Here is a 14,218-nt window from a genome sequence, read left to right as displayed (position 1 = left end):
AGCCCCTAACTACAGTTCGTTACCACAAACTGTTTGATTAATGCGTATTCTTGCCTGTTTTCTTGTTTTTCTGATAAATAGAAGGAGAAAAGATGATATTTAATCTTTATATATGAAATATAAAAATTATCTTGAGAATCCCCACGAGGAAACCTCTTGAGTGAGTCCATATTAAATTTTTCTGTGTGTTGTTGGTGACAATTCATATTAGTTTCGATGTGAATCATATTTTGTTCCTTATTCTTCTTTATTGGTGGAACTGTTTCTATTCACCCTAAATGGGGCCAAGACGCAAAATTGCTGGTGTTTGCGTGAAAGCTCATATTTTTTATTGTTTTATTATCATTAATGGAAATGGTACAACATTTCAAGCGCTTGTATCGGGTTAGTGATAGTATTTGGCTAAAGAGACAATTTTTCTTAGAAAAATGTATATTCTTAGGAATAAAATTATAAGTTAAACTGAATCCAGAATTTTGATTAGGAGGAAGAGGTAGGGGTAAACTAGGATGCACATCATTTAATATCTTTCTGGCTAATACGTAAGTGCTCGGACAAACCGCTACCATAACACTTTCGTCCTTTTTTTACGTCAATATATAATAGTGCAAAATAACATTTTTTGTATTTCAACACCAAATTAGTCGTTTGAGCTGCGATTGTTGTTTAAATAGACCTCTCTCTCTCTCTCTCTCTCTCTCTCTCTCTCTCTCTCTCTCTCTCTCTCTCTCTCTCTCTCTCTCTCTCTCTCTCTCTCTCTCGTCTCTCTCTCTCCTCTCTAATACATATGAGTAATCAAAAATTACACGGAAGTCTCAATTTTTGATGATATAACAGGTAAGACTACCTACACACGATTGTTTGTAATAACTCTGCCTCCTCTCCCCCTCAAAAATTTTGCATTGCTTTTTCTGTGCTCTACTAGCTTAGTTGTTAGCACGCTAGACTTGAAGTCCTTTGTCCGTGAGTACAGGCGTTCGATTCCTTGTATCGCTGGTTATTTGGTTTGGAACGGGAGTCAGTGGCGTAACTATGTAAGTTCAGTCAGAGTTGATTATATGGGTACCTGGAGAGATCTGAGGAAAGTGAGCAGGAAGGGAGTGCGGAAGCTCAGGATGGCTTGTCCCTAAATCCCTATTGCATTTCCTGGTCGAAGGGTCAAAAAGAGAGATTAGCCCCACTGGTTTGGACTTTAGAGTCTTGTGCCGTATCCTTTGTCCTTGCCTTTACTGAAACCTGTCAAATAGATAAAAAGTTTTCTGTTCAACAAAATGAAAATAAATTGGGGATTTTAAATTTCAGAGCCTTTCAGCATAAAAATATGTAATTAATTTTCGGGATTATGGTTTGTATAGATTATAAATTTTCAATAGCGCCATTGTATCAAATGGTAAAGTTCGAATGCCTCAAGACGTCTCCTTGATTCATTTCAACTCAAAACAAAATTCAGTTTTTTATATAATGCAATAACCTAACACTGCTATTGTTTAAAACATACCTTTTTTTGCAGTAAATTTTTTTTGAGTTTGGAAGAGCTGAGACATTAATATCAAATCCGATATTGTTTCGTCTTTACATTTGATCGTGTGCAATATGTTATTTGGTATGTACAATTTTCCGAAGATTACGAAACAGGATGGATGAATCTGAAATGATGTCATAAGCCGTTTCAATATACTGCAACTTTTCTGATGTGCTGATGGTGACCAATAAAAAAGTGTGTAGTTTCTAGAGTGATTAATGCCTAATGAAGCTGTGAAAGATATAGTCACCGAACTTTCAATGTTCTACTTGATTCAACTTTACCATAAATTTAGTGCGTGTTCATCTGTACAGGATAAGATGGGTTTGTTTCTTCTCAAAAAATGAGTATGACTTGGATTCAAAGAAAATAGGGTTAATTCATTAGTAGTGTGATTTGTCAAATGTAGCGCAATTTTAATATTTATTAATTGGCATAGAGTGGTGCACCAATCGTTCGTAGGCAATATTCAATAATTTACAGATTTCAAAATATGAACGTTTTTCAGTTAATGTTTTGAGTGACAAGCACCAGGAATAGTTGATATTGTTTACACTTGCGAAACCATATCTCTGCAACTTTCTATTTTTGACAGCGTCTTTGAGAATAAGGCAACTGCACAAGAAGATGAATCATAAATTTCAGCTAAAAAGCAAAAACTAAGTGGTGTTTTTTTTTTGTTTTTTTTTTTAAATCGTAAAAAGCCACCCTTCCACTGTTTGAAGATTTTTGATTGCAAATTAGAATTTACTGAAGATCCTACTGAAAGTGCGCAAATTTATTTTCTGGATTTGAAAACCGAATAATTATTCAAGGTGCAAATATTCTAGAATCTACAATATATAGGAATCCCTTGATAGATTACCTAGAGTCAAGTTATCTAGATTATTTATCATTCAAGTCGGAGTAGTTACTCTTTAAGAGATTCTGCCCGACTAGAGAATGAAGCTCTCAGGTTCGATTCCTAATTAGACTTCGGCTATATTTTTAAGCTGTTGTAGCATAGTGGATTGATGCTCTGCTTGGCACTACGGAGCACCAGGCTTCGATCCCCGCTGCAGCAAGGTTGGGCAATAAGCTTGCTACTTGTCCCTGTAAAAATGCACAGCAACTAAAACGTCGAATCTACGCCCTTTGCGCCAGGAATGGCTCAGGAGGATCTTTATCCTTTTTATTTATCTTTCGCCTATTAAGAAAATGCAATACAAAAGAAAAGCTTGGTTTGCTGCTGAATTTATAAGATTAGGACCAAGTCTTAAACAGGGGTGAAGAGGCCAAAAATCTGGATACAGCCCTGAACAGGATGTAAAATATTTGGATTGGTCCTAAATTCGCGCCTCTATGAAGGAGTCAATTTCTTCCTTTTTGTGCGAGTCTTATCCTCCTTCCTCTTGAAGTTTTCGACAACGTGCACGCATGTTATTTATTACAATGAAGTCAATTTATAGTTGTCTTCTGTTTTGATGTTGTGAAGTCTTGTATTTTCACTATAATATTAGCCTCAACTCTTCGTGCTTTTATTTTCTGTTTCATATCTGTCTGTAATTAAAGGGCGTATGCATTATTTTTATAATTTTTTATGCTCAAAGTTTATGTTTCTTAGCCCAAATAGACTTATAAATTAGAAATAATAACTGAAGGTACAAAAGTCCACAGATAAATCTGGATTTTCCGCTACGAAGCTGGGAAATTTTCGATAATCTGGTTTTATCCAAATAAAGCCAACTTTCACTTTGATGGCTCAATCGTTTTTACTCGTTTCAGAACAATCTTCGTTTCCCCATTGGTGAGGGATCGGGGATATATTGTTGTGCACCTATACATTGCTTCACTTTCCGCGGTATGGTGGAAGAAAACGAATTAGGAGTTTAAATGCGAAACCAAAAATAATATTATTGCATAACCTATATAAAAAAAAAAAAATTCTATTTTTGTAACAGTAAGCCTCGTAACTGTCTTCCTGTTCCTTTGAAATTGATTTTTTTTTTTGTCTTATGTCCTTGGTGGTTTCTGAAAACCTCGGGATGAAAGTTCATGCTAAACTAAGAAACTGGTTAAAATAATTTTCATGTCAAAAGCACCACAAAATAATTACAAAAATAAGTATGTTGCGGGACGTAACATGATCATTGCTAGTTTCATTTACCTTCTTTAAAATAGAAATACATCTCAACATGGTATCATAGGGTGCGGAACCCTCCCCCCCCCCTAGAGGACTTTTAGGAGCGTTTTAATTTATATTCCAAAAAAAAATTCGATTACTCCTTGGGATGACAAATAATGATATTGTGTTTCTTTCTGATGTGACTAAATAATAGTAATAGTGGTAAACCAGGGGGTTGTTTGTTACACGACCTAATGTTATGCTTAAATAACATGTTTTAGGAGAGGACGAAATGAAAAAATGCTTTTTTTGGCTGAAATTAACTGCCAGTTGTTTGTTGGACCTTCTCCAGTCCGGAAAAATTGTTTTTCAATATGTGGAGCGCCAGGCTAACGATTAATGCCGGAAGAAAGGAGATTTGTCAACAAACTTTAAATTTAAAGCATGTTGAAAGAGAAAATCACCTTGAAAAAAGATGCAACGCGTAGCCTTTTAGACTCCTGTAGCTGTTAACTTCTTTGAGTGTATTGCTTAATTTAGATAGTTAGTGTGTCATTATTTATTTCTTTTCCTATAAAACTGAATGTTTCATAAAAGATAATAAACAAAGGCTATAATTGATTTCTTTTTGAAGCTTTATCCAATCTAAAGACTGTTGCTCGAGTAAAGACTTGACTTTTTCAACCAGATCGGAATTCTCTGATATTGCTGAACCATGGACCTGGAAATATACTTAGCTAAAGATTATGTGTAGTAAGAGATTACACGCAGTAAGATACGTAAGGGCCTATGTCCCAACGTAAAAATTAAAACACTATCCAATGGTAGTTTTCAAAACTACTTCATTGGTAATGTTGGATAGTGTTGATTGTAACGGCTTTTCTATGAAAAATATAGGAATAAAAGCTTCAAAATCGACATGAGAAGTTCAACTAGTAAATGAAGAATCCAAAAACGAAATTATTTCCCAGGAAGTACTTTTCATTTTACCTGTAGGTGCGCTCTAACTCGATGACTCTTCTAAGAGACAACTTAGGCGTTAAACACATGTATAAATTCAAATTCTGAACATTTGCAAAATTCTGCACCAGATAAGAAATGAAGGCTATGACTTGTTTACTGTTGTACGGATATGGTATAGGCCAGGGTGACGCAAGATGCCAGATAATTCTCTTTTTTTTGTTTAGGATTTTGAGTCTAATTTACCATCTTCTTATTTATGATTCATTTAAAAAACTTTCTACAAGACAAGTTTTTCAAAGAAAAGTAAAGAGCTCCATTAAGCTAAGAATGAATAAAAATAAAGTCAAATAATCTTCTGAGCATAAAACTATCACAAATCACTATCAATAAATGAAACACAAAAGGAACAGAAATTAAAATAAATAGCCGAGTCAAACTCAAAACAAGTAAAAAATAACATGACTAGGTCTGATTACCCCTATGCCTTCTTTAGAACAGAAAACAATTTCCACTTTACTGAAAACAAACAAACCAAAGACCGTAGATTGTCAGTTTAATTGACATACTTGCATTTCTTCCTTGAAGTTTTGATTATTTTTCATTTATAAAAGTAAGAAAGGTGAAAACATTTCAAACGTGTTTTGTTTTGAGTCTTGATCTGGTCTTGATAACATATGGGAGTTTTTAAAGATATGCCCCGAGGGGCATACCTTACCTTGCCCTCAGGGCTGTGGGGGGGGGGTGTCATCCTCAGATATAATTTCTGGTCCCTTTCAATTACGTTGAACAAAATGGCTATCTCAAAACTTTGATTGGATGTGTTTGGGAAAATGGTGGGCTTAGAAGGGGGGTTAGTTGTCCTCCAATCACTTTTGAATATTAAAAAGGTCCTTTCAATTTTTAATCGAATGAGCTGTTTTCGAAGTTTCTACGACTACAAACGGTCATCTCAAAATTTCTATCAGATGCATTTCAGGAAAATACGAGGTGCGGGAGGGTGAAGGGTATCCACCTTCCAATTACTCTGAATCTTAAAAAGGGCATTCTGATTACGAAACCAATGAGCTCCCTCCGAAGTTTATACGATCACCCTTTCTATATATACCTCATATGCCCCCATGGCATAACTTACAACTCTTACCCTGAGAGCTGTGAGGGGGGGGGGATTGTCATCCTGAAAGACACAATTTCCGGACCTTTCAATTAAGTTGAACAAAATGGCTATCACAAAATTTTTATTTGATGTGTTTAGGGAAATGGTGGGAGTGGGAGGGAAATTAGTTGCCCTCCAATAACTTTCGACTATTAAAAAAGGCACAGGCCCTTTCAATTTCGAATTGAACGAGCTCTTTTTGAAGTTTCAACGACAACAAATGGCTATATCAAAATTTCTATCAGATGCATTTCGAAAAAATACAAGGAGTGGGGGGGGTATCCACCCTCTGATCATTCTGAATCTTAAAAATGGCACTAGAACATCTGATTTTCAATCAAATGAATCCATTCCGCAGTATTTACGATCACCTTTTTATATGTACCTTATATGCTCCCTGGGCATAATTATAGCACATGCCCTGAGGAATATGGGGGGGGGGTCATCCTTAAAGACATAATTTCTGGACCTTCCATTACGTTGAACAAAATGACTGTCTCAAAATTTTGACTGGATGTGTTTGGGGAAATGGTGGACGTGGGAGGGGGTTAGTCGCCCTCCAATCACTTATAACTATTAAAAAGGGCAGTAGCCCTTTCAACTGAATGAGCCCTTTTCGAAGTTTCTATGACAATTCATTTGATACGAAGTGCCATGGTTTTTCAAAGACAAATTTTCAAAAGGTCTTCAGAAAAACAAAAGAAAAAAAAACACTGTGCCCACATCGCTCATTACTTGGCAGCACTATCGCGCTGCGATAATGGCATAAACGAAGTAAATAAATTTAGTGTATTTCCTAGGTAGTCAAGTAAACTCTAGTAAAAACAGCAAATTTTTGCTCCAACAATTATTTTCCAATAAAATAAACGATAACAAAATGAAATATACGCAAGAATTTTTTATGGTTGGATGATGTTGATTGTTGGTGGTGATATTTGGTTTGATTCATATTCAACTGTAAAAATTTAGCTCAATGTTGCGTTAAATGTTATTTTGGTATTCCAAGATCTACCTGTTTTTCCTTTGACTTCTTTGAAAAAACTTGCCTAACTCTCTATCCCCAAAATAGAGAATTTAAGATAACATTACCTAGTTTTTGTGTTAAAACACATGTCATGACGTATTGGTGTCATGAATGACCGATATGCCGCTAGTCTTTTACCCAGTTAAAAAAAAGACTTCTGCAACTGTTCAATTTTCATTTGAAGGAAATAGGACATGACTGTGAACATATTGATCCTTAAAGAAGAAGGTTGGAAACATGCAGCAAGGTAATTCCACGTTTTCCTTTGTAGGAAGTCAGAGCGACCTGTGTTCCTAAGCTTTTGTCTTATTGCCTGCCCAAGCGGTGGCATAAAGAGAGGCAACTTCTCAGAAGGAATTGATAGGATATCCTTGTAAAAAAGACATATATTGACACCATATCAAACTATGTCCTTAAAAGCAGCAGTTGGTATTTCGCAGCATTATATCCCACCCCATTAACTCTATACTGGATCATTTGGAAAGGTATCAAGTGAGTTTTGGGAACATCAGTACCAATCGGTCATCTATTGCCAACTCCAGTCTTTCTAATGCAGATAGATTAAATCGATCAAATATGGCAATTGAAGGAGGATCGCTTGAGAAATATATTCCTGAAGAATGAATTCTCTGTACGATTCTATTTTTCAAGATGAAATCGGATGACGGTACAGGTCCTCCGATCGAGGGGTAGGCAACTCCTTTTTTTACAGCATAAAAGCTAACCATCCAAGTATCAGGCCAAGTAGTAATATCTTTAAGATTTGCTTGAATAGATGGAGAAGCAATTATAGGATCTGTTCCTTGCCATAACTGTCAAAACGAAAAATCGCAAAGTGCAACATAATAGAATTATAGTTTAATATCTTCGTTTTCCGTGCCAGCCAAAAAATATTAGCAAGGTTTGGGAGTAGCCAAAGCGAAACCTAAAAATCAATTTTGCAATTTTCCCTAATGCAAACGCTCCAGCAAAATAAAAAATTACAAAATTTGCATTAGCCAAGACACAGTGGTGCTTCTGTGTTACTTTTAGACGAGGAGATTAAGAAATGTTCCGCGTAACAGCCAATTAAGAAAAGTCCACGTAACCCAGCGGAGAATTTCCTTTTCAGCTTCTTCTTCTTCTTTTTTTCTTTTTTTTGGATAGATAAAACTCTCACATTTTCGCCAAGCAGAGAATTTCTATTCAAGAAGACTTAAAAGAGACATTTACTGGGACTAAGATTGTTTTATGGAAAATTCATGTGTGTAATGTTAACCAAAGCCAAATACAAAATCTTGTATACATTCAAAAAAATGGAAAATAATCTACTTCCCGCTTTCATCGGCTCCACGGACTTAAGTTTTACTGGAATTCATAACTATATTCAAAAAATATAATAACAATTACATTTATAAACACATATAGAGTTATTATTATATATGATATTAATGTCTCATTTTAAAATTAAGGCATAATATAAATATTTCGAAACAACTGCTATAAATTTATAAACAGAACAAACTTCTGTCGATAAGTAACTTAATAACAAACTCTTATATCTTCACTGAAGGTAGTAGAGATAAACATAGCTTCGATATCGAAAAACTTATGTATCATGTCAATAACTATTTTACAACATGTCAACAAGAACTATGTTAGGAGGACAGGGTTCGAGTCCTCGTTATTTAGTTTGGGACAGGGGTCATTGGTGTAACTCTGTAAGCTCATCCAGAGGCGACCCAGCTCTAAGTCAAGATGCACAAGAAAAGTGACTATTCAGAGGCATTCAGAACAGAGGTACGAGGAGAGCACAGGTTCTAGTCGCTATTTTTTTTCGTGACTATTCAGATGCATTCAGAACAGAGGTACGAGGACAGCACAGGTCCTAGTCACTACTTTTTTTCTTATATTTTGCCTCCAGGAGAGTCTTCCAGTTTGACTGGGGATGTGGAGGGTAAAATCCTAATATAAAAATGTGGAATTTTGTAATTTTTGCCAGAAGACACGGATGCGTTTTCTTGTTTTTTTTTATGTTTTTTCCCCCAGGGGTGATTGTATCGACCCAGTGGTCCTAGAATGTCGCGAGAGGGCTCATCATAACGGAAATTGAAAGTTCTAGTGCTCTTTTTAAATGACCAAAAAATTGGAAGGCAGCTAGGCCCCCTCCCTCGCACATTTTTCCCAAAGTCACCAGATCAAAATTTTGAGATAGCGATTCTGCAGCTTAGTAAAAACCTAATAACTATGTCTTTGGGGACGACTTCATCCCCCACAGTCCCAGGGGGAGGGGCTGCAAGTTACAGACTTTGACCATTGTTTTTGTGGGACTTTTTTGTATTGGGGTGGGGATGGGCCAGGGGGGGAGGTTACGTGGGAAGATCTTTCCATGGAGGAATTTATCATGAGGGAAGAGAATTTCCATGAAGAGGGCGCAGGATTTTCTAGCATTATTGAAAAAAAACAATGAGAAAATAAATAATTTTTTTTCAACTGGAAGTAATGAGCAGCATTAAAACTTAAAACGAACAGAAAATATTCCGTATATAAGGGGATTCGTCTCCTCCACAATACCTTGCTCTTTACGTTAAAGTATTTTTAGAAATTTCAACTGTTCATTCTACGGCCTTTGTGATTCAGGGGTCTTTCTAAAAGAATTGGGACAAAATTCAAGCTATAATGTAAAGAGCGAGGTATTGACGAGGGGGCGAATCCCCTCATGTAGGTAATAAAATTACACAAATATAGAAGTTGATTACGTAAGTTACGTATATTTATTACTAACAAAAATGTTCGCAAAAAACATACAAAAATGTAGTTGCATTTTTTAGTAACCAAAAATTGGAGGGTAACTAGGCCTCCTCCCCCACCACTTTGTCTTATAAAAATCGTCCTGTCAAAAGTATGAGAAAGCTATTTAGTAAAAAAAAAATTAATGTGCAAATTTCGTTTTAATTATTCATGTGCGGCGAGCCAAAATCAAAACATGCATTAATTCAAAACGTTCAGAAATTAAATAAAAAAAAACAAGTTTTTTCAACTGCAAGTAAGGAGCGACAGAAATTCTTCCTTATATGAAAGGGCTTGTCCCCTCCTCAACGCCTCGCTCTTTACGCTAAAGTTTTTTATTGTTTAAAAGTAGAGTTGTGATAAGAGTCAAACTTTAGCTTAAAGAGCGAGGCCTTGAGAAAGGGACAAGCCCTTTCATATACGGAACAATTTCTGTTCGTTTTAAGTTTTAATGTCGCTCCTCACTTGCAGTTAAAAAAAAACCTGTTTTTTTTTTATTTGATCTTGAGTAAAATCCGAAAGGAATTCAGAATAAAATACGATTCAAGAGTGGTAACTGTTAGCCACATACAACAGAACTAGTGTTTAGGAATTACGAAAAAAAGCTTTCAGGATTTTCGAAAAGAGCCTGAAATCCCTCAAAAAGGGTCCAATTCAAAAATAGTACAACTAATTATCCATGGCTAAAGACTTGGAAATCCAGGTTTTCAGCCCCTCGCCCATCTCAAAAGTCACTTTTGAAATAAGTATACAATTTATTCTACATTATAACAAATTCTCTTCGTCCATAAAATTCTTTCTTAAAAGCCAGTTTTCCAAAACAAATGAACACTGACGGACCTGGAGGGTAAAATTGCGGGGGGAGGGGTTGATGGCGAAAAATTAAAAACTTTCGAAAAGGCAGTGTATCTTTCGTCCATTTTCTGAATGAAGAATTTTGGGGTCAATATAAAGTTTAAAACATTATTTGTTTTATGTTTTATTTGTTTTATGTCGCGAAGGGCACTATATTCACTTTTTCAACGCAAATTTCAGAAAACAAATAATCTTAAAAAAAGTGAACATTTTATTATGCCATGAAGAGGCAAACTTTCTCAGCTTATTCACTTTCTCACCTTTGCCTAGGAGGGCAAAGGCCCTCCTTCTAAGCCAGGATTTGAAGCTCTGGTTGGCTTAATTGGGGCGAGGGAAGACAAACTTGCAACTAGTTTGAACCCATATAATTTTATCCTATAGTTGTATTCATATGATTTTAGGACACACTTAATTTTATTAACTTGACTTGGCAACGGTTTTTACAGCGATTCCAGTTCATTGAATAGATTAAATAAAATGGAGGAAAAACAAATTGGACTTATGATTTGACAAATTGGACATTTCAACAACAAAAAAAGTCGAGACTTAACTATAAGGGTTGTTGTGATTGATTTGAAAGGTGCAAGGTCCAACAGGAGGGAGAGCGGTCACCCCACCCCCAGATCCACCAGTCCAACTGATAGGCGTTAAGGACACGATAAAAAACTTTTTTATAAAAAAAAATAAATGCACACAACTTATGGAAAATTAGTCTGTAAATATTTAAAGATGTTGCTTTCGAACTTTTTTTTTTCACATATGAATATTAATAATTACTCGTTATATTACTAATTTCCAACAGGTAACAGCCTGTTGTACAATATGTTTCTGCATTACCTTTCTAGCTCACTGAAATAAGCAGTAACTAAATCGAATTTTGAAACGACAAAAAAAAATTGACTTTAGCGACAATTTTAATGAAAAATTTCTAAGGCTTTAGTGACTGCGGGCGACCCCTGTAAATGGGTACCTGGAGGAATCTGGGTAAGGTAAACAAGAAGGGTGCGTGAAAGCACAGGATAACTGCCTCCCCCATTGCACTTCCTGGCTTAAGGACCATGAAATGGAGATCAGCACCATCGGTAAGGAATCTGGGTAAGGTAAACAGGAAGGGTGTATGAAAGCACAGGATGTTTATCCCCCCCCCATTGTACTTCCTGGCTTAACAGCCATGAAGCGGAGATCAACACCACCGGTAGGGTCTCTTAAACTCTAATGCTGTTTTCTCTACTTTTTTATAATGTTGCTGCTATAAGATATGAGTTGTCCCACCTCTTCTCAACACCCATATTGCATGCTTAGCCCAAATATATTCCTCAAAAATGAGGGAAGGCCAGAAGTTGAAATTCCTTATCCAGATTTATCTAAATAATCCCTCGTGGAAATTTTAAAAACTTAGATATAAAAATGCACTTTATGTAGCCCCCTACTCCCCAGCATAAGATTCATTATGATACAACTCAATATCCGATGTGCAACAAAACGATACTTAATAATCGTTAGTATTTACTGGATAAATAGTCACTAATAACGGTTAGTATTTTTGGGACTGTATGTGTGTAGGATTGAACGTATCCTCGTACGGTATTATTGCCTATGAATGTCAAAGTTTATATAAATAGTTTTTTGATAGTTCTAGGTCGATTCAACCGTGTTCGTGCATGCACCATTCAGTTCAGCTTATTTTTATTATTTTTTACATGGTAGAAGATGGTTGGCCATGTCTGACAGAAATGAAGTTGTAGAAAAAAAAAAAAATCAGGAAAAATTCGACTGAAAGAGCGAGACAAAGGTATATAGTGTTATTTGGATTCTCTTCCATATTACAAGCTAGTGATTTTTATAATTTCGGCTAGTGTAATCCAAGAAAATCTGGCAACGGTGCCAAAGGGAATGTCTAACACGGTCGCCAAAGACAGCGACAATTAAAACAAATATCTCTATCACTTTAGATTTCACATTATTACCCATACGAAAGCAAGAACAGATGAATTGCAGATGAACTCACCTTGAGAAAGAGGGATAAATATGCTTGCACTACGTCGAAATCTGTTCGTTTCTTCATGGCAAACTCAATGCCACTTAAAAATTTCAGCATAATCTCATCAGAACCACCCAGATCAGGAGCAAGTGAACGAATTTCCAAATCAATTGCAGAAGGACCCAATGTCTTTAAGAATTGTATGCAGTCCAATACTGAAAAAAGAAAAGCCATTTGAAATGACTTTACTAATGACGAATCCTTAAAAAACGACTATAAAAAAGTATAAATTTAAACAATAGACAAATAAACCAGTTACTGCTAGTCTGACATGCAGAAAATCAAGAGAGATTACAAAAACCTTTTAAAAATCAAAACTAAATTTGTCTCGAATCCCATCAGCATCATCAAGGGCTTTGAAAGAAAAATTCCAATGTATTGCTAAAAATTGAATTAAAACATTAATTGAACCTTATTTTGGTGTCAAAGATTTAAGTACAAAGGATAGTGAAAATAGAATCTGATTTTTGAATTAGTTCCGTGAAAACTTACAAAAAGTTATAAAAAAAAAACAGATATTATATTTTAATGAAAAAGAACTCAAATCGTAACTAAGCAGTTTTTGGAGTAGGAGATGCTATATTAAAAGAAAAATAATAACGCGGATGAATAATCATCACAAAAATATGGTAAAACCATAAGAAAGCATAAGGTAGAGATTTCCTCTGACGGTGAAGTTATCTGGAAATCACCACTGATTTCAGACTGTTAATTTTTTACTTTTTTATGAGTAAAAAGCGTTGTCAAATAAGTAATTAGTCCTCCTTACTTATTTTCATAGTTCCTTGTGGCAATACTGACGAAAATGTGGCATTCACTTCATAATTCTTAAATAACCAAAGTAAAATCTTTGAGAATCAGAGTCTTCAGGCATGAATAGACCCAGAATGAGGCCAATGGGAAAGATTGAGATGTCAAAAAGATCAGCTTCCACGAGGCAGTTTCCAAACCCTGATTAATTGATTGGCACTACTTCACCACAAATTCACAATGCCACAACTTCACCTTAAAAAATCTAAAATAATGTATAAACCTTTTCATGTACAAGTTTATTTTTATACCAATATTTTGGGCGGCCAATATTCACCTATTTAAAATGTTAATAAAAAAAAAAGAAATAGACACTCACAATCATTCTCAGATGCTGCTTCGAGCAGCCGTTTAGCCAGCGGATTCATTGACTGTAGAGCTCCAAGCTGCAGGAGCCGAGACTCTTCGTCCTCTTTTTTGTTTTCGGGCAGAATGAATGTTGGATTCAACCCAGATGTTGTTGGAAGGAAGAATGGTGCGTCTTTAGGTTTAGCTGACACCTTAGGCTTATGAAGCTTCTGTAAATCAGAAATAAATTAAATCAACAGACACCTAAGTCTTGTTTGCTTTCTTTCTACAATAAATGCCCTCTAAAGATACTCATTGCAAGTCTGACATGATTGATTTTAATTGTGCACCACTTACTTGTTCTAGGAAGTTTCATTTTGTTTCAAATCTGCTTTTTAGGCTATACAATTTAGATATTTTCCCACATTTTCTCTATCTACATTCTTGTCTCGCACTGTCAGAAGGTTAAAGACCTGAATTTATTGCAAATTACAAGCCAAACCATATAGCGTTTTTTTTTCGTCTCTCAGAGTTTCAATCATGCTTTTCTTTTGAACTAAATGTCTATAATAAATGTGAACAGGCACATATTTTTCGAAATTCTTCCGGAACATCACAGCTCCTGTTGGGAACTTTGGAGAAAATACAATACATTCTAAAAAATTTAGATATTGATGCAAAAATTAAAA

General features: G+C 35.4%; 2 protein-coding genes across 4 annotated transcripts in view; one reads left to right on the top strand and one right to left on the bottom strand.

Moving 5' to 3' along the window:
* The window catches only part of LOC136026366 (zinc finger protein 711-like), an 84,179-nt gene extending 79,932 nt beyond the window's left edge, over positions 1-4,247 (top strand). For 2 of the 3 annotated variants that reach the window (XM_065702897.1, XM_065702899.1), the window contains exon 9: positions 1,511-4,247. The gene's annotated coding sequence lies outside the window, so the exon portion shown is untranslated. The remainder of the gene's footprint in view (positions 1-1,510) is intronic. The other variant, XM_065702898.1, reaches the window with a different exon arrangement.
* LOC136026364 (WD repeat-containing protein 36-like) overlaps positions 4,171-14,218 on the bottom strand; it is a 62,180-nt gene continuing 52,132 nt past the window's right edge. Inside the window, exons 14-16 of the mRNA XM_065702896.1 lie at positions 13,561-13,759; positions 12,399-12,586; positions 4,171-4,347 (exon numbers count right to left, since the gene is read on the bottom strand). Of these exons, the coding sequence (XP_065558968.1) occupies positions 4,198-4,347; positions 12,399-12,586; positions 13,561-13,759 (537 nt within the window). The 3' untranslated portion in view covers positions 4,171-4,197. The remainder of the gene's footprint in view (positions 4,348-12,398; positions 12,587-13,560; positions 13,760-14,218) is intronic.

The sequence above is a fragment of the Artemia franciscana genome, chromosome 4 (genome assembly GCF_032884065.1).
Source record: "Artemia franciscana chromosome 4, ASM3288406v1, whole genome shotgun sequence".
NCBI classification, from domain to species: Eukaryota; Metazoa; Arthropoda; class Branchiopoda; order Anostraca; family Artemiidae; genus Artemia; species Artemia franciscana.
This window is presented reverse-complemented; position numbering and strand designations above follow the sequence as displayed.